At 40.2% G+C, this 23,203-nt stretch overlaps 1 protein-coding gene and 1 non-coding gene across 2 annotated transcripts in view; one reads left to right on the top strand and one right to left on the bottom strand.

Annotated features, from left to right (window-relative positions):
- LOC145340984 (guanine nucleotide-binding protein subunit beta-4) overlaps positions 1 to 23,048 on the top strand; it is a 60,944-nt gene extending 37,896 nt beyond the window's left edge. The window contains exons 3-10 of the mRNA XM_080185626.1: positions 6,322 to 6,360; positions 6,455 to 6,561; positions 8,532 to 8,595; positions 8,689 to 8,851; positions 13,304 to 13,370; positions 16,056 to 16,257; positions 17,128 to 17,344; positions 19,980 to 23,048. Of these exons, the coding sequence (XP_080041752.1) occupies positions 6,322 to 6,360; positions 6,455 to 6,561; positions 8,532 to 8,595; positions 8,689 to 8,851; positions 13,304 to 13,370; positions 16,056 to 16,257; positions 17,128 to 17,344; positions 19,980 to 20,086 (966 nt within the window). The 3' untranslated portion in view covers positions 20,087 to 23,048. The remainder of the gene's footprint in view (positions 1 to 6,321; positions 6,361 to 6,454; positions 6,562 to 8,531; positions 8,596 to 8,688; positions 8,852 to 13,303; positions 13,371 to 16,055; positions 16,258 to 17,127; positions 17,345 to 19,979) is intronic.
- LOC145341660 (U2 spliceosomal RNA) lies at positions 15,550 to 15,744 on the bottom strand. The gene has a single exon (XR_013886422.1). It is a non-coding gene; the product is annotated as a U2 spliceosomal RNA (small nuclear RNA).
- Positions 23,049 to 23,203: the final 155 nt, after the last annotated feature.

Raw genomic sequence — 23,203 nt, 5'->3', positions numbered from 1 at the left:
CGAAGGAAATAAAGGAGAGTATTAAATTGAAAGCCAACGTGTACAGAGTGGCTAAAAATAGTGGGGAATTAGAAGATTGGGAAAGATTTTTAAAAAAACAAAGAATGACTAAGAAGATGATAAAGAAAGGAAAGATAGAGTATGAAGCTAAACTAGCTCTAGATATAAAAAATGATAGTAAAAGATTGTGCAGATACATAAAGAGGAGGAGACTGGTTAGAATGAATGTTGGCCCCTTGGAGGATGAGAGGGGAGATTTAACGGTGGGTAACGAGGAAATGGCTGAGACTTTAAGTTTTTTGTGTCGGTCTTCACGGACGAGGACACAAATAGCTTACCGAATATTAAAGATAAAGGGATGGTAGGAGATGAGGTCCTTGATACAACTACTGTTATTACAGAGGTAGTGCTTGGTAGACTAACAGGGCTGAAGGTAGACAAGTCCCTGGGACCAGATGGAATGCATCCCAGGGTTCTGAAAGAAATGGCAGAAGTAATAGCAGATGCCTTAGTAAATATTTATCAAAATTCGCTGGACTCTGGGGAAGTGCCGGAGGATTGGAAAACAGCTAATGTTACGCCGCTGTTTAAAAAAGGGAGCAGACAAAAGGCAGGGAATTATAGGCTTAACGTCTGTAGTTGAAAAAATGCTAGAACCCATCATCAAAGAAGAAATAGCAGGACACCTAGAGAAGAACGGTTTGATCAAGCAGACGCAGCACGGATTCATGAAGGGGAAGTCGTGTTTTAACAAATTTACTGGATTTCTATGAAGATGTGACTAGTGCGGTGGACAGAGGGGATGTGGTGCTTTTAGTTTTCCGGAAGGCGTTCGATAAGGTGCCTCTCAAAAGGTTGCTGCAAAAGGTTACGGCACATGGAGTTGGTAAGTGTTAGCGTAGATTGAGGATTGGTTATCTAACAGGAAGCAGAGAGTTGGACTCAGTGGGTGCTTTTCTCGTTGGCAGTTGGTGACTAGTGGAGTGCCGCAGGGATCAGTGCTGGGGCCTCAACTGTTAACCATTTACATAAACGATCTGGAGGAGGGGGCTGAGTGTAGGGTAACAAAATTTGCTGATGACACGAAGATGAGTGGAAAAGCGAATTGCGTGGAGGGCGTGGAAAGTCTGCAGAGAGATCTGGATAGGCTGAGTGAGTGGGCGAGGACCTGGCAGATGGAGTATAACATTAGCAAATGTGAGGTTATCCACTTTGGCAGAAATAATAGTAGGAGGGATTATTATTTAAAGGGTGAAAAGCTGCAGCATGCTGCTGTGCAGAGGGACCTGGGGGTCCTTGTGCATGAATCGCAAAAACCCAGTCTGCAGGTGCAGCAGGTGATCAAGAAGGTGAATGGAATGTTGGCCTTTATAGCGAGGGGGATAGAATATAAAAGCAGGGAGGTCTTGCTGCAACTGTACAAGGCACTGTTGAGGCTGCAACTGGAGTACTGTGTGCAGTTTTGGTCCCCTTATTTGCAAAAGGATATATTGGCCTTGGAGGCAGTACAGAGAAGGTTCACCAGGCTGATACCAGAGATGAGGGGGTTAGCTTATGAGGAGAGAATGAATTGACTGGACTGTACTCGTTAGAGTTTAGTCGGCTGAGGGGGGATCTTACAGAGACTTACAAGATAATGGTGGGGCTGGATAGGGTAGAGGTAGAAAGGATAGCAGAACTAGAGGGCACAGCCTCAAAATAAGGGGGAGGGGGCGGTTTGGAATGGAGTTGACGAGGAACTTCTTCACTCAAAGGGTGGTGAAGCTCTGGAATTCTCTGCCCGTTGAAGTGGTGGAGGCTACCTCGTTGAATATGTTTAAGTCACAGATAGATAGATTTCTGATAGACAAGGGAATTAAGGGTTATGGGGAGAAAGCAGGAAAGTGGAACCGATCCACTTCAGATCAGCCATGATCTTATTGAATGGTGGGGCAGGCTCGAAGGGCTAGATGGCCTACTCCTGCTCCTATTTCTTACGTTCTTATGTTCTGAGGCACCCATCCCTAAAAACAGTGAGAACCTTGCTGCCATTCTGGCTGAGATTGGCTAATTTAATTTGTTAAATGGAAATTGATTTATTTTAATTGAGATGAGCAGACACGTGTAAATGCTTTTATAGTCATGTTGATGTGGCAGGTCTAGTTAAGATTTTGGTTGGTGGTGTCTCTTAAAACATTGCTAATGGGAGTCTTGATTGTGCTTTTGAAGCTGGGGAGAGATCTGGACTTGTTGGAGATGATCATCACTCGACAATTATGTGGTGTGATTGTTATCTGTTGTTTGTCAGCCTCGTTCCTGCTGGTATTGGCTGCTTCATTATCAGTAAAGTAAGTCGCCTGTCTGGGGTCAACAGTTGTGAAATAGGGCTTATAGCTATCTGGCCATGTCTGAATTGCCTGGAAACTGACTCAGCCCGCTCCTCACAGAGTGTTACTGGCTCATTTGTCTTATGTGGTTGAGTGTACAATATCATTGTCACTAAAAAAAAATTCTCATGAATTTCAACATTTTAAATATTCAAAAAAAAATTATGGTTGCCTAGTTAATAATTAAACATTTAATTAGTTAAACTGATTTAAACCAACACAACTAATTTTAGTGTGAGGCACCGCTGTGTCTGTAGCCCATCCCTTGCTCGCTGCCTGTTTCTCATCTATGTGCTGCCCATCAGCGACACTATTTGTAAAAAGTGCCAGGTTCCACATGTTGACAACAATATCCAACTGTCTCCTGATCATTCCACTACTGCTGTTATTGTCAATCCTACTTGTCTTTTAGTGGAACATAACCAGTGAATGAGACATCATCAGAAGAAACTTGCAACTCCAATTAAATGCTGGAAAAAATGAACTGATCCAGGGGTCGGTGCTGGGGCCTCAGCTATTTACCATTTATATAGATGATCTGGAGGAGGGAACCGAGTGTAGGGTGTCGAAATTTGCTGATGACACCAAGATTGGGGGAAAGGCAAATTGTGCGGAGGGTGTGGAGAGTCTGCAGAAGGATCTAGATAGGCTGGGCGAATGGGCCAGGAAATGGCAAATGGAATTTAATGTTGGCAAGTGTGAGGTGGTCCACTTTGGTAGGAAGAATGGTAGGAAGGACTATTACTTACATGGCGAGAAACTGCAGCAGGCGACGGTGCAGAGGGACCTCGGGGTCCTTGTGCATGAGTCGCAAAAACCCAGCTTGCAGGTGCAGCAGGTGGTCAGGAAGGCGAATGGGATGCTGGCCTTCATAGCGAGGGGGATTGAATATAAAAGTAGGGAGGTCTTGCTGCGGCTGTATAGGGCATTGGTGAGGCCGCAGCTGGAGTACTGTGTGCAGTTTTGGGCGCCGCACCTGCGCAAGGATATTTTGGCCTTGGAGGGAGTGCAGAGGAGGTTTACTAGGCTGATACCGGAGTTGAGGGGGTTGAGCTATGAGGAGAGGCTGAATAAACTAGGCTTGTACTCGTTAGAGTTTAGAAGAATGAGGGGAGATCTCATTGAGACGTATAAGATGATGAATGGGATGGATAGGATAGAGGTGGAGAGACTCTTCCCGCTCAAAAAAGACAGTAGGACTAGAGGGCACAGCATCAAGATAAAGGGGAGGCGGTTTAGAACGGAGTTGAGGAGGAACTTCTTCACTCACAGGGTGGTGAATCTCTGGAATTCTCTGCCCGTTGAAGTGGTGGAGGCTGCCTCGCTAAATATTTTTAAGAAGCAGGTTGATGGGTTCTTGATAAGAGAGGGGATTAAGGGTTATGGGGAGAGGGCGGGAAAGTGGAACTGAGCCACGACAGATCAGCCATGATCTTATTGAATGGCGGGGCAGGCTCGAAGGGCTAGATGGCCTACTCCTGCTCCTATTTCTTATGTTCTTATGTTCTTATGTTCTTATGATCCCTGCCATGAACTCCATAAAATGCTGATTGTATCTGACTCAGCTGGACTGTTGGTCACCTTGGCATTTTATTTGCCCTGAATTCTTGCCCCATATATCCTCAATCTTGAATACTGCCCTTTTCACCTCTGAAATATTGTATGCCTCCACCAACTCATATGCTAAAATCACTGCCCATTCTTTTGTTACTTCGAGATTCAACTTTTCATAGCTCCCTGCTGACTTCCCATCTTCTGAACTGATAACTTGAGTTATTATAGAACTCTTTCAGTTTCCTAACTCATCACCCATGTGCTCACTGACCTATATTATCACCTGGTCCATCTGCAATTCAAGTACAAAATTCTCATTTTACATCCCTCCATGGTTCCTCCTTCCTTCCCTCTTTTTCCTGTATGCCTCCTCCCTTAGTGTGCTTTGTTCATTTTGGGCAGTAGTTACTGCCAGCACGTTGAATTTGCAGCCATAGAATCACAGCATCCCAACAGTGCAGGAGGGGTCCATTTGAGTCTGCACCGACTCTCCGACAGAGCTTCTTACCCAGGCCCTATCCCCATAACCGCACATATTTACCCTATACTTCCCTTTTCCTATGCACCTTGAGACACTAAGGGGCAATTTAGTATGGCCAATCAACCTAACCTGTCCATCTGTGGATTGTGGGGGGAAACCAGAGCTCTGTGAGGAAACCCACTCAGACATGGCGCAAATGTGCAAACTCCACACAATCACCCAAGGGTCCTTGGTACTGTCAGGCAGCAGTGCGAGCCACTGTGCCATGTGCCATCTATAGCTAGTTTGCATAGTCCTGGTTACTTGTGATCATGTCTCATCCACTGGTTTTCTGAAAATGTAGAATTGACTGAAAGTATTAACAAAGTATGAGAATTAAACACACGGGAAATGATTGACAAAAACAAAAATTAGATAATCAAAACTTGTAAAGACAAATTTCAGCAAAGTGATTAGTGTAGAAATGAATGAAGTGACAAGAATTTCAGATACCGATTGCATTAAGCTAATTGTGATAGAAAGCATCAATATTTGGACTGCACAAACATTTAAATTGGGTTAAGGCAGATTTCTTCAAACTTACAATGTAACTGCTTGACCAAGCACTGCTTTTTATGTTGTAATACTACTTGTAACTTAAGCCACTGATGCACCTTTTATACCTTCATATTGGAGGTGTGATAAACAGTGAACACATGAAAGCTTGAAAGGTATTAAGAGGGGTGAAGGTATTTGATTTATTCTCTCTGGGTGCGTTCTCCTCATCCACATTCTTGTCCTACCATTCAAATTCTGTATGGGCTGGGATGGGAACAAAAGGATTGTCTGCACCAAGCTTTTGGATTCTGCTTTTCTGCTCCCAGTGTGATGATTTTTTTTCTCTCTCTCTTTGCCTCCTTGCCATCAAATCTTCTCTAAGTCTAGAAATGTTTTCTAATTTACTTCCTCCTCTTTACCTCAAATAGCCCCATAGTTTCCTGTGTAATAACAGCTCCACAATTCTTATCTCCTATTGCTGCCATGGTTTTTGAATATTGCTTCTTGCTCAGTGGAAGCTCCTGATCATGTAAGGGATTCTGTCACATGGTGTTGTGGCATTTAAAATGAGATCAACAGTCGGAAGTAGGAGGCCCAGAGTGACATCAAAGACAGCAGCAGATGCACTGATTTTTGACCACAGGCACAGAGTGTGTGACAATTAAGACCTGACTATCAAATTCTTTGAAAAATGTATTCATTTATGGGATGTAGACATTGTTGGCTAAGCTAGCATTTATTGCCCATCCCTAACTCACCACCACCTTGAATCCAGTCCATGGTGTGGTAGACCCACAGTGCTGTTAGGGAGAGAGTTGTACAATTTTGACCCACAGACAGGGAATGAATGGTGATATATTTTCAAGTCAGGATGGTGTGTGGTTTGGAGGGGAACAAGCAGGTGGAGGTGTTCCCATGCATCCATTGCTCTTGTCCTTCAAGGTGGTAGAGGTTGTGGGTTTGGGAGATGTATGTTGTATGTATGAATTACCTAATCCAAGAAGGTTATTAGCATAGTGCTATCGCTATTAGGGTGTTCAGAGGAACTTGAGACAGTGCTATCAAGGTAGCTTACGTATTTTGGGCATGTAATGCGAACATAAGAAAAGTGTTTGGCAAAAAATAATGCATGATAGAATACTTGGAAAACATGCCAATATAGCATGGATGGATAATATCAAAATGTGGACTGCTCTCTCAATAGGACAGGCAGCGAGGTCAGAAGAGAACACAGATCGGTGCAGAAAGATTGCTCCTAGTTCAGCATCCCTCAGAACGAAGGTGGATGAAAAGCAGTCATCACTATTAAAAATAAGCTGAATGGCATCAGATTTATTGCTTGTGTTAAATATGTAGTAAGCTGATTTTTGTTTGTCATTGCAGGATGCAAGAAAAGCATGTGGTGACTCTACCCTAGCTCAGGTAAACCCATGTAATGAAAAGTGGATAAATCACATGTATATATTTTTATGTTCTTTTCCAGTTTTGTAATACAGCTAACTAAAACCTTTTCCAGATCACGGCTGGCCTGGATTCAGTTGGTCGAATCCAAATGCGCACAAGGCGTACATTGAGGGGACATTTGGCTAAAATCTATGCCATGCACTGGGGATCAGATTCCAGGTCAGTGTTGGAGTGTTGACATTTGATTTTACAATCAGTTAGCACATTAAAATATAACTCAAATTTACTGTATTCATTACAATCTTTGCATTGTGTCAACAGCAATTTTTTTGTCTGCATTCAGCTAGAAGCCATTCAATTTTAATTGTATTCCTTTCTTTTGATTGGCATAGCTAATATCCAGAGGTCTTCCTTGGCTTTGGTACTTTTGAAATTTGTAAATGCAGAGCTAATCTATAATGTCTTGCAATCATGTCTGAAGAAGTGATTGTAATGGTGTACTCAATGATGTGGCTTGGTGTTGAAGTTGGTTTACAGAAAGCAATGATAAAAATATTACAATGGTGAACTGTTGCAACATTATTTTACCAATGATTGTAAAAATTAGATTGTGGTCATAGCAGATGATCCAAATGGACATTGTATCGATCAATGGTGACCAATAACAGAGGGACAATGGGGTGATTTTTTTCCCATTCTGCCCATCACGTGAATCAGAGCACGCAAGGGGTGGATCATGGAAAGGCCCATTGACCTTGGGAGGGATTTTCCAGTTTCGGGGTGAATGCAGTTGGAAAATCTTGCCCAATGTGTAGTGTTAATGTCTCTGGACTCATAATCCAGAGACCCAAGTTAATCCTCTGGAGTTGTGTTAATTAAAATTAATTAGGATTAATAAAAATGCTGGAATTTGAAGCTAGTCTCAGTAACATTAACTATGAAACTGTTGTCATAAAAACCCATCAGATTCACTAATCTTGTTTAAGGAAGAAAATCTGCTCTCCTTACCTGATCTGGCCTATGTATTATGCCAGACCAAAGCAAGGTGGTTGACTCTTAACTGCACTCTGAAATAATCTAGCAAGTCACTCTGGTCAAGGGCAAATAGGGATGGCTACATCACATCAAAGAATAAAAAGAGTGCAGTCCTTATTAACAATTTACATATTTAGAAAAGCATTATCTTGGCATCATTAAATCCCTAAATGTAGTGAGGGAATAAATTAATAGTTAACAGCACATTATGATGATGATGATGTTTAATCAGGACCATTTTTCGTTGTTGCAGTTAATCTGGTTTTCGGATTTGTAATATCATGTTATCTTGACATGGATTAAAAATAAGAGTTTGGGCATTATGGTCAGTTTAGTGTTCAAGTTGGTAAACATTTTGGTAGGAACAAGAATTTAATGGTGTAAATTTATCAAGTTAGGTTTTTTAATAGGGTAGAAGTTCAATCCATTCTGTACAGAAATTCTAAGGTTATCCAAGATTTCCTGCCCTTTTCCCTTTTTACTTTTTACAGATTTGTCTAATTTCTTTCCAAAAATTATGGTTCTGATTCCATTCTTTACTGTTTCTGCTACATTATTCCATATTCTAAAAATCATTTGTTTATTTAAACAGTATGTATTTTTGGACTGCTCTCTTTAACCTCTTATTAAGGGTGGCACATTGGTTAGCACTGCTGCCTTACAGTGCCAGGGACCTGGGTTCGATTCCCAGTTTGGGTCTCTGTGTGGTGTGCATGTTCGCCCTGTGTCCGTGTGAGTTTCTTCCGGATGCTCTGGTTTCCTCCCGTAGCCTGAAAGATGTGCAGGTTAGGTGCACTGGCTGTGCTAAATTCTCCCTCTGTGCCCAAACAGATGCCGGAGTGTGGCGACTAGGGGATTTTCACAGTAACTTAAATACAGTGTTAATGTAAGCCTACTTGTGACACTAATAAATGAACTTTACTTCTGCTCTCTAGTTACCAAATCACCAACTCGTAAAGTAGTGTTTTCTCAACTTATCTTATGGAGCCCTCTCAATTTTGAACACTTGTGAAATCTGTTTTATTATTCAGATTGGAGAGTATCAATTTTTCATAACTAAAATCTCTCAAGCACTGGTTTCATTTGAGTGAAATTTCTTCTTTATGCTATCCATGGCTTTGACTTTTTTCAATGCATAAAACGTTTTCTTCCAGGCTTTTGGTCAGTGCATCTCAAGATGGAAAGTTAATCATCTGGGACAGTTATACAACAAACAAAGTAAGAATGTAATTGATTTTGCTGTTTTAAAATGTTACAAATTTTTAAATTAGATTAGTGTAATCTCAATAACCACTTGATACTTTCTTATAGATGCATGCCATCCCTTTGCGATCATCATGGGTTATGACTTGTGCATACGCTCCATCTGGAAACTATGTTGCTTGTGGTGGGTTGGACAACATCTGTTCCATATACAGCTTGAAAACGAGGGAGGGCAATGTTCGAGTGAGCAGGGAACTACCGGGGCACACAGGTATGATAATGTCGGAGTAAGTAAATATTAACCTCAATGGCTCAACTTGTTAAAGTGGTATATAGATGAACTATAACCATGAAGGTCCTAGCTTTGGCATAGCTGAGGCAGTAATAGAGGAATTATAATTGGCCTAATTACTGCCTTTGCTTGGCAGAGGGAAGCTGGTCAAGATTCATCCCCCTGCTCGAAATCCAGTGATGCTTCTTGCAAATTGTGTACACTAAGTGAGAATGGGATTTGACTCAGTAGTGACAACAAAATTGAATCGTGTCTCCGGATAAGATACTTGTGAAAGTAACAGCAAAGCAAGGAGGAAAAATATCTGATAAGTTAAACACCTAACTGAAATTTGCACATATTGTTTACCTTGTGGAATTTCAGAAATTTGTCACTAATTTGGATAGTTTCTTCATTGTGATATCTATTCTTGTCTTTTTCTTATCAGCAGCACTGCAATACAAAGCTATTGAGGCTCATCTGTTAACAGGATACATTTGATTTGTTGGATAAACAAATCAAATCTCGCATAATTGGCAACCTCATATTTAGAATCTTGCTGGAATATGATGCACTTTTATTTAGTTATTAACTAATTGATTTAAGAAAGAATCATGAAGGTGACTTCATGATGCCCTTCTGTGCAAATGTATTTGCTTCCACTGGAGCAAAGATTTGAAGCATTTGCTCCAAGACATGAACAATGCAAGTAACATAAGTGGACTGTAAAAGCTTCAATAAGTATATAAAAGAAAAGATTAGTGAAGACAAATGTATCATAGAATCCCTATATTGCAGAAGAGGCCATTTGGCCCATCAAGTCTGCACTGACTGTCTGACACAGTATTTTACCCAGACATGCTCTCTCCTGCCGAGTCCTTGTAACCCAAACATTTATCATGGTAATCCATTTAACCTACACATCCTGGAACACTAAGGAATAATTTCGGATGGCCAATCTACCTAACCTGCACATCTTTGGACTGTGGGAGGAAACCGGAGCATCTGGAGGGAAACCCACACAGACACAGGGAGAATATGTAAACTTAGACACACCCAAGGCCAGAATTGAACCCAGGTCCCTGGCGCTGAGGGACAGCAGTGTGTCACTGTGCCACCTATATAGTCTGGCACAAGGAAATGGCAGAACAATTAAACTACTTTTTAGTTCTGTCTCATGGAGGAAGATGCACACAGTTTTCCCTGCTAAGGAATCAAGGGTCTAGTGAGAAGGAAGAATTGAAGAAAATTAGCATTACCAGGAAAATAGTGTTGAAGAAATTAATGGAACTGAAAACTGATAAATCCCTAGGACTTGATGATCTACATCCCAGGATACTAAATGAGGTGGCCGTTGAAATAGCGGATGCGTTCGTTGTCATCTTCCAAAATGCTGTAGATTTTGGAGCAGTCCCAGTAAATTGGAGAGTGGCAAATATAACCCTGCTATTTTAAAAAAGGAGGGAGAGAAAGCACATGAATTCCAGACCGGTTAGCCTAATGTAAGTAGTAGAGAAAATGCTAGAGTCTATTATAAAGGGAGGCAATTACGGGACACTTAGGAAATATCAGTGAGATTAGACAAAGTCAACATGGATTTGTGAAAGGAAAATAATGTTTGACAAACTTATTGGAGTTTTTTGAAGATGTAACAAGCTGAATAGAGGGTGAGCCAGTGGACGACACTTCTTGCCAGAACAGGAGAAATATGGGATTAGCTCATTAAAAGCAGTTCATGATGTTTTGATTAACCTTTGTACTACACAGTTAGATGACACGTGCTTTGGTTTTTAAAAAAAATCAAATCTTTCATGGGATGTGTACTGGCCGAGGCCAGCATTTGTTACCGATCTCTAATTACCTTTCAACCATGGATGGCGTGTAGGGTATTTGGATTTTCAGAGGTTTTGATAAAGTACCACAGTTGTTAGTGTGCAAAATTAAAGCACATGGAATTGCAGTAAATATAAGAACATAAGAACATAAGAAATAGGAGCAGGAGTAGGCCATCTGGCCCTTCGAGCCTGCCCCGCCATTCAATAAGATCATGGCTGATCTGTCGTGGCTCAGTTCCACTTTCCCGCCCTCTCCCCATAACCCTTAATCCCCTCTCTTATCAAAAACCCATCAACCCGCTTCTTAAAAATATTTAGCGAGGCAGCCTCCACCACTTCAACGGGCAGAGAATTCCAGAGATTCACCACCCTTTGAGTGAAGAAGTTCCTCCTCAACTCCGTTCTGAACTGCCCCCCCTTTATCTTGAGGCTGTGCCCCCTAGTCCTACTGTCTTTTTTGAGCAGGAAGAGTCTTTCCACCTCTATCCTATCCATCCCATTCATCATCTTATACGTCTCAATGAGATCTCCCCTCATTCTTCTAAACTCTAACGAGTACAAGCCTAGTTTATTCAGCCTCTCCTCATAGCTCAACCCCCTCAACTCCGGTATCAGCCTAGTAAACCTCCTCTGCACTCCCTCCAAGGCCAAAATATCCTTGCGCAGGTGCGGCGCCCAAAACTGCACACAGTACTCCAGCTGCGGCCTCACCAATGCCCTATACAGCTGCAGCAAGACCTCCCTACTTTTATATTCAATCCCCCTCGCTATGAAGGCCAGCATCCCATTCGCCTTCCTGACCACCTGCTGCACCTGCAGGCTGGGTTTTTGCGACTCATGCACAAGGACCCCGAGGTCCCTCTGCACCGTCGCCTGCTGCAGTTTTTCGCCCCGTAAGTAATAGTCCTTCCTACCATTCTTCCTACCAAAGTGGACCACCTCACACTTGCCAACATTAAATTCCATTTGCCATTTCCTGGCCCATTCGCCCAGCCTATCTAGATCCTTCTGCAGACTCTCCACACCCTCCGCACAATTTGCCTTTCCCCCAATCTTGGTGTCATCAGCAAATTTCGACACCCTACACTCGGTTCCCTCCTCCAGATCATCTATATAAATGGTAAATAGCTGAGGCCCCAGCACCGACCCCTGGGGCACCCCACTAGTCACCAACCGCCAATCTGAATAGCACCCATTGACCCCCACTCTCTGCCTCCTATTTGACAACCAATCCTCTATCCACGCTAACACCCTACCCCCAACTCCATGTCCTCTGACCTTCTGCAGTAACCTCTTGTGAGGTACCTTATCAAACGCCTTCTGAAAATCCAGAAAGAATATGTTGACATTCATTGAGAATTGGTGCGTAGATAGGAAACCCAGGAGTAGGAATAAATGTGCCCTTTTCGAAGTGGCAGGCAGCGACTAATATGGCCCTGTAGGGATCAGTGCTTGGGCCCCAGCTATTCACAGTGTTTTGGATGAGGGAACCAAAAATAATGTTTCCAAGTTTACTCGTGATCTGAAACTTAGTGGCAAGATGAATAGCAAGGAGGATGTTAAGAAGCTTCAAGGTGATTTAGACAAGTTGAGTGAGTGGGCAGAAGCATGGCACATGTGGAATAATGTGGATAAATATGAGGTTATCTACTTTGGGCGGAGAAACAGAATAACAGTATTATTTGAAAGGTGATAGATTGGGAAAAGGTGATGTATAATGTGACCTGGGAGTCCTGGTATGCCATTTGCTGAAAGCAAGCGTGCAGCTGCAGCAAGTAGGAAGGCAAATGGTATTTTGGTCTTCATTGTGAGAGGACTTGAGTATGGGAGCAGTGATGTTTTACTGCAGCTTTATATGGCCTTGGTGAGGCCAAACCTGGGGTATTGTGTGCAATTTTGGTCTCCTTCTATGGCAAGAATATGCTTGCCATAGAGTGCAGCAAAGGTTCACCAGACTGATTCCTGTGATGGAAGGATTGCTGTATGAGGAGAAATTGGATCATCTGAATAGGTATTCACTGGAATTTAGGAGTGGATCAAATTGAAATATAGGAGCGGGCAGACTGGATGCAGGGATATTGTTTCCCCTGGATGGAGCATTTAGAACAAGTGGTCACCATCTCAGGGTACGGGGTAGTTCAATTAGGACTGAGAAGAGTAGAAACTTCTTCACTCAGAGGCTAGTGAACCTGTGAAATTCCCTACCACGAGGCATTTGAGCTTCATCTTTTTTGAAACTACTTGTGATTATTTACTGCCCTCAGTTTCTTCCAAATTCAGTTTCCTATTTAAATTTTTTGCTGTTAAAGATCAGACCTGATGGACAGGAAAAGTCTGCATGAAAACCTTTATCAAATTGAATGTTGGACTTGACTGCAGGCATTTTAAAACCAATTATGCTAATGTTGCGAGTACACTGTGGTTTGTAATACAAATCAATGCTGGAAAAGCTCATGTCTGGCAGGAGCTGTGGAGCAAGAGAAAGCGTTAACGTTTCGAGTCCTTATGATTCTTAAGTTTTTCCAGCATTTTCAGTTTTTATATTTCAGATTTTCAACATCTGCAGTATTTTGCTTTTATTTAGCCATTAATGCGTGTTGCCTATTTTTCTTTATAGGTTACTTATCATGCTGTCGTTTTCTGGATGACAACCAGATTGTTACAAGCTCAGGAGATACAAGTTGGTAAGTTAGAAAGTCTGTCCCTAGCTGTTTGAATGCTGTGTTCCACTGCCCTGCTCTTTCTCTATAGCCCAGTAAATATTTTCCCTCCCATGTATTTTACATTTCACTTTTGAAAGTTATATAATTGAACCTGCTTCCACTACCCTTTCAGGACATGCATCTGTATCATTAAAGATATGTCAGATAATGTTTTCCGTCATCTCCCATCTGGTTCTGTCGTAAATTATCTTAAATCCATGTCACTTGATTACTTACCTTCGTTCCTCAGGGAGTGGTTTGTTGTCCTTTTTAGACAGACCCTCAGAACTGAGGATGACTTTCTTCCACTCTGGGATTGTGGGTCCTCAGGTGACTAAAAAGTCCAAAGCTGGATCCGCGCACACTGCGCGGATAGTGTTTGATGAGTTGGGTGGGATGCTCAGTTTTTGGTATGCTCCTTCTGCTATTTATGCTTGGCATCCATCTAGGCCTATTGGAGACTTTTTAAACATTTGTGGATGATGCTTCTTCAGTTTGGTCCGTCTTGAGCAAGAGCTTCCTGAAATTCCTGAAAGTGGGAATATTGCATTTTTCAGGGAGGCTTTGAGGACATCCCTGAAATGTTTCCTCTGTAACCACTTGCAGTGGTGAAGCTTGGAGTAAGCTTGTTTTGGGAGTTTTCTGTAAGCATGTGGATGATGTGGCCCACCCAACATAGCTGATTAACAATAACGAGTGCCTTGATACTGGAACGTTGGTCTGAGAGAGGACAGTTATATTGGAGCACCAATTCTGCTGTTGAGTTTGCAGGATTTTGCGGTGACCTCAAGTGGTGATACTTCTGCAGGGATTTAAGGTGTCTGCTGTATGTTGTTCATAATTCTGAAAAAAAACGGGAGGGCAGGTAGCACTGCAATCCTGTAGAGCGTGAGCTTGCTGTGCTGGGTTTGAGGTCTTTGTCATCAAACACACTTTTTCTCTGATAGCCAAAGACAGCACTGACGTACTGGAGACAGTGTTGAGTTTCATTATGTCAACTCTCACTTGGAGAAGGCTCCTGAAACATGAGAAATGATCCAGATTGTCCAATCGTTGTTTACTAGATTGATACCTGGAATGAGCATGTTGTCTTATGAGGAAAAGTTGGACAGATTGGCTAGTTTCCATTGGAGTATAGAAAAGTGAGGGGTGACAATTGAAGTATACAAGATCCTGAATGATCTTGACAAACTGGACATGGAAAGGATATTTTCTCTTGTAGTTGAGTCGAGAGCTAGGGGACATTATTTTAAAATTAGGGGTTGCCCTTTGAGGACAGAGATGAGGAGAAATTTTTTCTGAGGGTTGTGCAACTTTGGAACCTCTCAAAAGGCAATGGAAGCAGAGTCACTGAATAATTTTAAGGCAAATGTAGATACGTTCTTGTTAAGCAAGGGAATCATAGATTATGAGGGATAGATGAAAATGTGGAACTCAACACAAATTATCTTATTGAATGATGGAAAAGGTTTAAGTGGTCGAAAGACCTATTTTTGTTTCTATTTTGTATATTTTGGATAAACACTTTTTAATTCATTCCCACTAAAACCATTAAGAACAGAAAGATACTCTACCCTACAAATACAGTTATTAAATCAATTTATAGTTTTTGTTTAAAATTATAATTTTAAACTACTTTTAACCAAATTGATTTTTGAAAATTCTAATGTTATTTTGGCAAATAAGACAGCAAACAGATACGCAAACATGAGACTGTCTTGACTGCCCACTGTTTCAACACAAATTTAAACTTAATTTAAAATGTGGTTAAAAAATAAAATCTGTAGATGTTACAAGCCAACAACAAAATCCTAAATTAGTAAAATTATCAAAATTTTATATAAGTTACCAAAAGCAATGGAGGGATAGAAATGATCACTGTTATATAAGTGTCAAATCAATGGTCTTTCTGACATTGAGTCAAATCAGATGTTGAGTTGTGAACAGTCTGGTTCAACCTGAGGCAGTGGCAGGGGAGATGGATAGACTTGATAGCAACAGACTTTGTGACGGGGCCAAAGAGAAGGCAAGGAAGATCAAATATGGGGCAGTTGCTTGCTGAGGTAGAGAAGTCAAGGGTGGTATTTTGAGGAGAGAATGATGGTTACTATATCAGCTAATAGGGAGCTGTTTTTGAAGTTCGAGAATGTCCCCAGAAAGGGGGTGGTGCACCGTTCTCGGAGTTACTGCAATACCAGGCCAATATGTGGAGTGGATGGAGCAAGTCCCTATTCCATCTCCCTGCTCCAAAAATCAATTTAATATATGGTCCCCAGATAAGGTTCGTATCAGATATGGAACTGGTAAGAACAGATACTACACTTGATCTTAGCCAATACGGAAGTCAGGAAGAGATGTTGGATCCTTAGCAATCTACTGGTAATGGGAGTTGAATCTCATTGACAATTTGAACTCGGAGAGCGCATGCTAAGCTATCTGAGATAAACTACCGAAAGATGCAACTTTAGAGCTAGGCAGCCAGCATTCCACTCCAAAATCATCTGAGACATCCATGGGAGCAACCTGGAATAATACTCCTGATTTTCCTCCTTTCCACCCATTTGTTAAACCAATGATTTTGTTATTGTATAGAAAGCTTGCCCCTTGAAAATAACTTCATTTCGTAGTAAGTGTAAAAGTATTAATGTGCATTTTTTGTATTTACAGTGCTTTATGGGACATTGAAACAGGCCATCAAACTACCATGTTTACAGGACATACTGGGGACGTCATGAGTCTCACGCTTAGTCCTGACATGAGAATTTTTGTTTCTGGTGCTTGTGATGCTTCTGCCAAACTCTGGGATATTAGAGACGGAATGTGCAGACAGTCATTCACTGGACATGTGTCTGATATTAATGCAGTTTGTGTAAGTATACTGTTGGTCGTCTCAATAAGATAAAAGGGAAGGGTAGAATTCCAGATGGTAATGGGTACATGATAACTTTTGTCTATCAAATAATTTATAGAGTAGATGTATCAATTTTTGAGTTGCTGAAGTCAGGAACTTCCACTTGAAATGTTAGTGATAGGGCATGCACAATTTGGTTTAAAACTATGTTGCATACCTAACCTCAGTTGGAGTATTGTATCCAATTCTGAGCACCACAATTTAGCAAGGAAGCAAAGGCATTAGACAGGGTGCCAAAATAACTTTACAAGAGTGAGTCCTGGGATGAGAGACTTCAGTTATGAGGATACATGGAGTAGTTGGGGCTGTTCTCTTGACAAAGAAAATATTACAAGATTTGATAAAGATGCTCAAAACCCTGAGAGGTCTGGACAGAGTAGCTCGGGAAAAATTACTCCCATTAGTGTAAGGATTGAGAAGCAGAAGAAATCAATTTAAGATGAATGGCAAAAGAATAAACAGTGGCATGAAAAGCTGTTTTAGACATTGAGTGTTTAGTATCTAGAATCTACTGCCTGAGAGTGTGCTGAAGGCAGATTCAATTATGGCTTTCAAAGGGAAAATGGATAGGATCCGAATAGAAAAGAATTGCTGTGTCACAGAAAAGGTGGGATTGACAGTAGTTGTGTCGCTGTTGCAGAGAGCTGGCATGGACACAACACAACAAACGGCTGTCTCCCAGGCTATTAACTATTCTGTGCTTTCTGATTCTATACAGTTTCATTATAAAAGCTAATACATTGTCATTTTAGTATCATTTTCTATCTACTTTTGCAATTATTCTATTTAAAGTGGGTAAATTATAGATATTGTATTCTGTTTCAACAGTTCTTCCCTAATGGAAATGCATTTGCCACTGGGTCAGATGATGCCACTTGTAGATTGTTTGACCTCAGAGCAGACCAGGAGCTGATGATGTATTCTCATGATAACATTATTTGTGGGATTACATCAGTTGCATTTTCCAAAAGTGGGCGCCTCCTGCTTGCAGGGTATGATGACTTTAATTGCAACGTGTGGGACTCTTTGAAGGGAGATCGTGCAGGTCAGTAAAGCTATGCATGTTGGTAAAACAATGCATGTTTTTCTTTCAAACAATTTATTACAAGCGTGATTTTACATACTAAAATAAAATTGATCTGTAAGCTCTTGCATGACTTTGACTCTCATATGGTTAAATATTTTAACCTTTTGATGTTGAGTTGTCAGTGGCTGTTTTGAATATTTTTTAACCCACCTGAGATGCTTTATTATGTTAAGGGTGCTCTATAAATTCAAGTTGTTGTTATCAAGTACCCTCTAGCAGAATTGCAATTGTTGTGGGAGATGGACACTGACAGTTTACATTTGTCACCTAATTTTTTTTTGGCCTTGCAAAGGGTGTTTTAATGATCTCATTAGTAAGAATAGGTAAAGTATAAATCAACAGGCTGATTCCAGACAATAAATAGTCAGAGTTGTAGTTAAATGGAAAGGCTAATCTGATGTGAGCAATGAAAGGTTTGTTTCATGTTGATGCTGCTTGTAGATGAGAAGTTGAAGTGTTCCTATGCCAAACGGGGTAGTGGCCTTGTATATTACACCACCTTTGTAGTCATTACTTCTGTTATTGTTTCCATTTATCTCATTTTCTTGGGTTCTTTCCTTCAGCCCATTTAACTTTTTTTATTATCTTATATTGGCATGCTTAAACTAGAGCTTGAGGCCATTAACTGATGCACAAAACCCTGATAATTGGTATTCCTGATATTTGCTCCTGAAGGAAGCATCAATAAAAATAATAACTTTGGCATATCTTTGTTTCTAATTGGGCACCTTGTAAAGGTGCAGTGGGAAATGCTTATATAGTGTTCTACAAATGCAGCAGTTGGATATCATTGCAGGTAATTTTTTTGGAGAAGTTTTGTTAATCTATAGAATCCCTTCAATGCAGAAGGAGGCCATTTGGCCCATCGAATCTTCATCGACTTTCTGAAAGAGCAACTTATTCAGCCTCACCCTATCCCCATGCAGTTATCTATTGGCTCACACCTGTTAAATATGTGGCTTCCACAACACACTGTCACTTTGTTCTTGGTTGCAACTAACCCCATTCATCGATCACCTCTGTACTTTTTACCCATATTGGCTCCCAGTACAGCAATACCTTGATTTTAAAATTACCTTTTCTTTTAAATCTTTGGCCTCACCTCGTATTTCTGTAACTTCCTTTGCACTTTTCCAATTCTAGCCTCTTGCCCATCCCTGATTTTCTTTGTTCCACCTCCTGTGGCCATGCCTTTGAGCCACTAAGGCCTTAGGTTCTTCCTGAAGCATGTTAAACGTTTTATGTAAATGCAAGTTCTTGTGATTAGTTGTACTGGGCTTCTAATGCCAATTCCTAGATGTTTTCTGTCAGCAGTGGACTCTTTCAAGGTATAAAGTCATTTTCAAACTTAATGTAAAGCTAGCTGTGCCTGCAGAATTTGCTAAAATGCTGTCCTGATGGAAAAAATTGGATAGATTCCTCCAAATGTAGTGTGCCTCTCGCTGAAGAGTGCCATAGAAATGTTTCCCTGCTCCCACGTTGGAGAGAATTGTGTTAAAGTGTACAATCTTTTCCTTTAGACCAAAAGAACAATTCTGTTTGTAAGGCAGTGTAATTGTATTTAATCGGCAACCCAAGGTTGAAATTCAAATTCTTTTATGGCAAACTGTGAAACTGATTCAGTTTGGTCATTTGAGCTGGCACCATTAAACCTGACCATGATTACTGTAAAAACCAACCTCACTGCTATCTTTTGGGAGGAGGCAGGAGGAAATTTCCCTCTAGACCCAGTCTACCCACATTTAACTCCAATCCTGCACTGTGTGGCTGACTCAATGCCATTTGGTTTTAAGAACTGCTGCAAAACAGCCCAGTTGACATAGTAAAGTCGTCTTGTCTGGTTGGAAAAGAGTCCACGGATTAGTCAAACAACACTGTTGTACCCTGACTCATGTGTCTCAGCAAAAATTCCAGACTCTCGGATGTGCCCAGTCCTACCAGGTTAGATTCACAGACAGGGAAGGGTGGTGGCAGAACTGTACTCTTACAGTTGGCTGACTCTGGTATTGAAACTCAGTGGTGTTCCACTTAAAACTAATTACTGGTTACCAACTGAAAAGTTGGTTTTTAAGACTATGATTAAAAGCTGAGGGAAATAAGACCACCGAATGTATTTTAACTGAAAAACTTAATTAAAGAAAGATTAGTAGTACAACTATTGTCAGTAATCTCACCACTTTGGTGTAGGCCGCTGTGTCAAAACCTAGGAATGTATCACCTCACCGACTGAGGTTCAGGAAAGTCCATCACCACTTCTTTATTGAGCCAATAAAACTTATACAGTGATTTGTTTCAAACATGTTGAGTCACCTTGGTTACATATGCTAGCACTTTTTAGAGTCAAAAAATTGTAGGGTTGTCAACATGTTCCACGGCCTAAGAGCTAATGATTAAATCTGCCCAGCGTGCATCATCTGACCATTTCCACAATGGATAGCGAACTTGAGTAAATTAGGTTTGAGAATAGTTGCTAGCAGAGCCAAAATCAAGTTTTGCATGAGTAAAAGGAAAGATGTGGTTAAATAGCTGTAATGCTTTTAACACTGAAGTTTTAATGGAAATTGTCATCTAATTTGTTTTCCTTCCCTCCTAGGAGTGCTTCCTGGACATGACAATCGTGTCAGCTGTTTAGGCATTACTGATGATGGAATGGCTGTAGCAACAGGATCATGGGACAGTTTCCTGAAAATCTGGAATTGAAGAAATGTCACCTGAATGTTATCCTCTGAAGCTGGGCTGCCTAAGCAGCAGTCAACAGCCATGAAATAACTTTCTTTTTACCTAGTATTTACAGGTGACGTTTTTCTATCATTGAATACAATTGTATAACAAGGCTTCTGTAAAGTAGGCAAATCTATGAGGAAAAAACCCTGACAACTGTTAACTTTAAAAGGGGCTAGCACTTGTAACCATGGTGTCTAGGAAAATATTTCAAGCTAACCATTGTTTAGTTCTAATGGCTGAATTGTTTGGAGGGTTTTTTGCTCATTTTAAATCTGCTAATCTGTTGTTTTTGTACATATGGAATGTACACATTACAGCAGCTATCATGTAACATTTGTCTATGTAAAAAAAAGTTTTTAAAACTAAGTTTCTAGCCTGTATTTATCAGAAGTCACACTCTGAACTTAGTGATGGATAAATTGGTTGCTGTTGAGATTTTTTTGTGAATTAACTTATTGTGAAAAATTTAACTTTGGTCATGTGTGCACACGTGAGTGATTTGTTTTTTTTCTGCAGCAGTTTTTAATTATAGTAAACATTCCATCTGTATGCTGTGTTTTGTGAATGCATATGCACTGTTTAACCGTGCACAGGTGTACAGAAACAGGATCCATCATGTGAAATAAAATGTTGTTGCACATTTTATAAGAAAATGCATGTACATCAGCCCTTCATGGTAACTCTTATGCTTTGCACCCAAAACAGGCAATGTTTCTCTATACCCAAGTCCCTCCCTAGCTTTATCCCACACCCCCATTCTCTGCTCTTGGTGGTAACATTTATGAAGGGTCATAAGTGCTGGCAGCATCTTGCTCGAGTTTTTGTGTTTATGTACACACCTGGGTAGTGACGGACCATGTAACTGGAGGTATCATAATTCAGCCCAGTTATCTCAACCAGCATCTACATATGCACTTTCCTGCAGGAATCACAAGTTCAAGATGAGGAGAGGAACATGTTTTCAGCATTACTTCCCTACAAAGCTCCACCCCAAAAAAATCAGCTAGAACAATGCATAATTGAAGCTGGTGCCTTCCTGATTCATTTGACCTGATATAGTGAATTTAGCTGCTGGCCTAATGGAGTTTTGCTTGTGATTAATATTCAGGACAAGCGGGGAAACAATAACCTTTTTCTCCTCAAGTGTCGAAGTGAGTGTGTGCATTTTTTAAACCTGAAATTTGATTACAATGTAATAAGCCTTTTTCTAACACGCCCAGTGTGACAATTTGTGGAAAATAGTTGTTTTTTTAAAATACTGAATCATTTGGAAGCATGAGTAGTTACATTTGAATATAAAGTGCATAGTTTACATGATGAAATTTGTTTTGATTTTGCTTTAAGACCATTTGCGAAGTATTACGTTGCACATAGGTCTTGTTGTTTTAGTATGACTTTAGAATGTCATGACTCACCCCTCCAAATTGTTGGCCAGTGTTGGTGTGATGTGTGCCTGTAAACCACATAAATCCAGTGTTTAGCTTTGTTTACATTGATGTGCCAATAACATGAATATCTTTAATAACAAAGTGCATTGATTAGAAGTCAGTTTTAAAGCTTTGGGACCAATAAACACTACAAGCAAATTTATGCTGAAGTAATTACCTTTCCCCAGCACAGCAGCTTTGGCGAAAAAAAATTCATCAGTAATTTGTGCAGTTCTTTAAAGTCAGGCCAGTATTTTGCACGTATATTTTTAAAATTGTGATTGTTTTTAGATTTATTTTAATACCTTGCAATACAGTAGTGGCCCTGAAAATAGCTTCCACCTGGCAAAAATATTTTACACAAACACATTTACCTCTTAAGTAATGTACGAAGTAAAATGAGCTTGAAAGGATTGCTATGTAATTCATTTGGACAAAAGATTAAGCATCTGGTTTAAACTTTTAGAACATTGCACAGCCTTCAATTAAAATCAATGTGCCATAAATAGTTTTGAGTATAGAACTCCAGCAGCTTGAAGTGTATATTTTTGACCTGGAGCTTTCCAAATATGTTTTCAATCTTTAAAACTCGAATAAATCATCAGCCATACTTTAAAATGTGAGTACATATGTACACTATAGTCCACATTTAGAACCAACGTTAATGGCTTAAGAAGCCAGAGTCAGGCCTTTTGATTTTTGAAGTGTGTAGTATAGCAAATTATGCTGCTGAAGATTGCTTGGTTTAACCTGTTTGGGGCATGTTGTGGTCAAGCACATGGCTTTCATATGCCCTACAGTGAATGGTGAAAATAGTTTGATTTGATTTAGTGTGGTTAAATTTGGGTCAGATTAACATCATAAATGCTGAAAAACTTGGGTGTTGCTCATTTTAGATATCCACCTCTGAAGTAAATGTGCACTTATGACTTGAATACGATGCATAAACTTAAATTATTTCCTCAAATGCATTGCTTCAAGGATAGAATAGTCTGAAGATTCAGGATGAATTGTGTATTTCAGATGAAAAGCAGACCAACAATAAAATTTTAAAAAAGCCTTGAGCCTTCCAGAGTGGATGTCTAAGTGTAAAATAATATGCAGAATATTCATGCAGTTTTGTGTAATTTGCTGTCAAATTCAGTATTAAAATCATTGGTCTGAGAAGTGCAAAACCAGTTATTCAGCCTATACAATACAGAACTTTACGTAGCTGGTGTTTCAACTTTTTCTCTGGTTACAGTATTAACACCAATTTTGTAATACTGGACTGCCTTTGGATTTTGTATCAAAAGAATAGTAAGTTTTATTCTGCAGCCAATAAAACCAGCAACTTGTGCCATGTGTTTTCTCCTATAATGCTATTGTATAAAATATGAAATGATCTTCACTTGCTGTATCTTTGTTTATAGTCTGTTTTCACATTCACTTTCTTTGTATTTGTACAGTGGCTCAGTGAAACTAATGTTGCGATAAATTGATTGTAATCAATAAAAATGCTTTTAACCAAGGTTATTAAATGGCATTTGTGCTGATGTTGAGGGTCTTGTGCATTTTGCAGATATATTTCAGTAAACCTGGGACTAAATTATTTGATATCCTATTAAATAACCTTAAGTGATTATTTGTAAACTTCAAGGTTGGGGTTGAGATAGTTTAATCCATA

The sequence above is a fragment of the Carcharhinus amblyrhynchos genome, chromosome 3 (genome assembly GCF_965287045.1).
Source record: "Carcharhinus amblyrhynchos chromosome 3, sCarAmb.v2.hapA, whole genome shotgun sequence".
In the NCBI taxonomy this organism is placed as follows: domain Eukaryota; kingdom Metazoa; phylum Chordata; class Chondrichthyes; order Carcharhiniformes; family Carcharhinidae; genus Carcharhinus; species Carcharhinus amblyrhynchos.
Note: the sequence above shows the minus strand (reverse complement) of the source record. Positions and strands in the feature narration are given on the sequence as shown.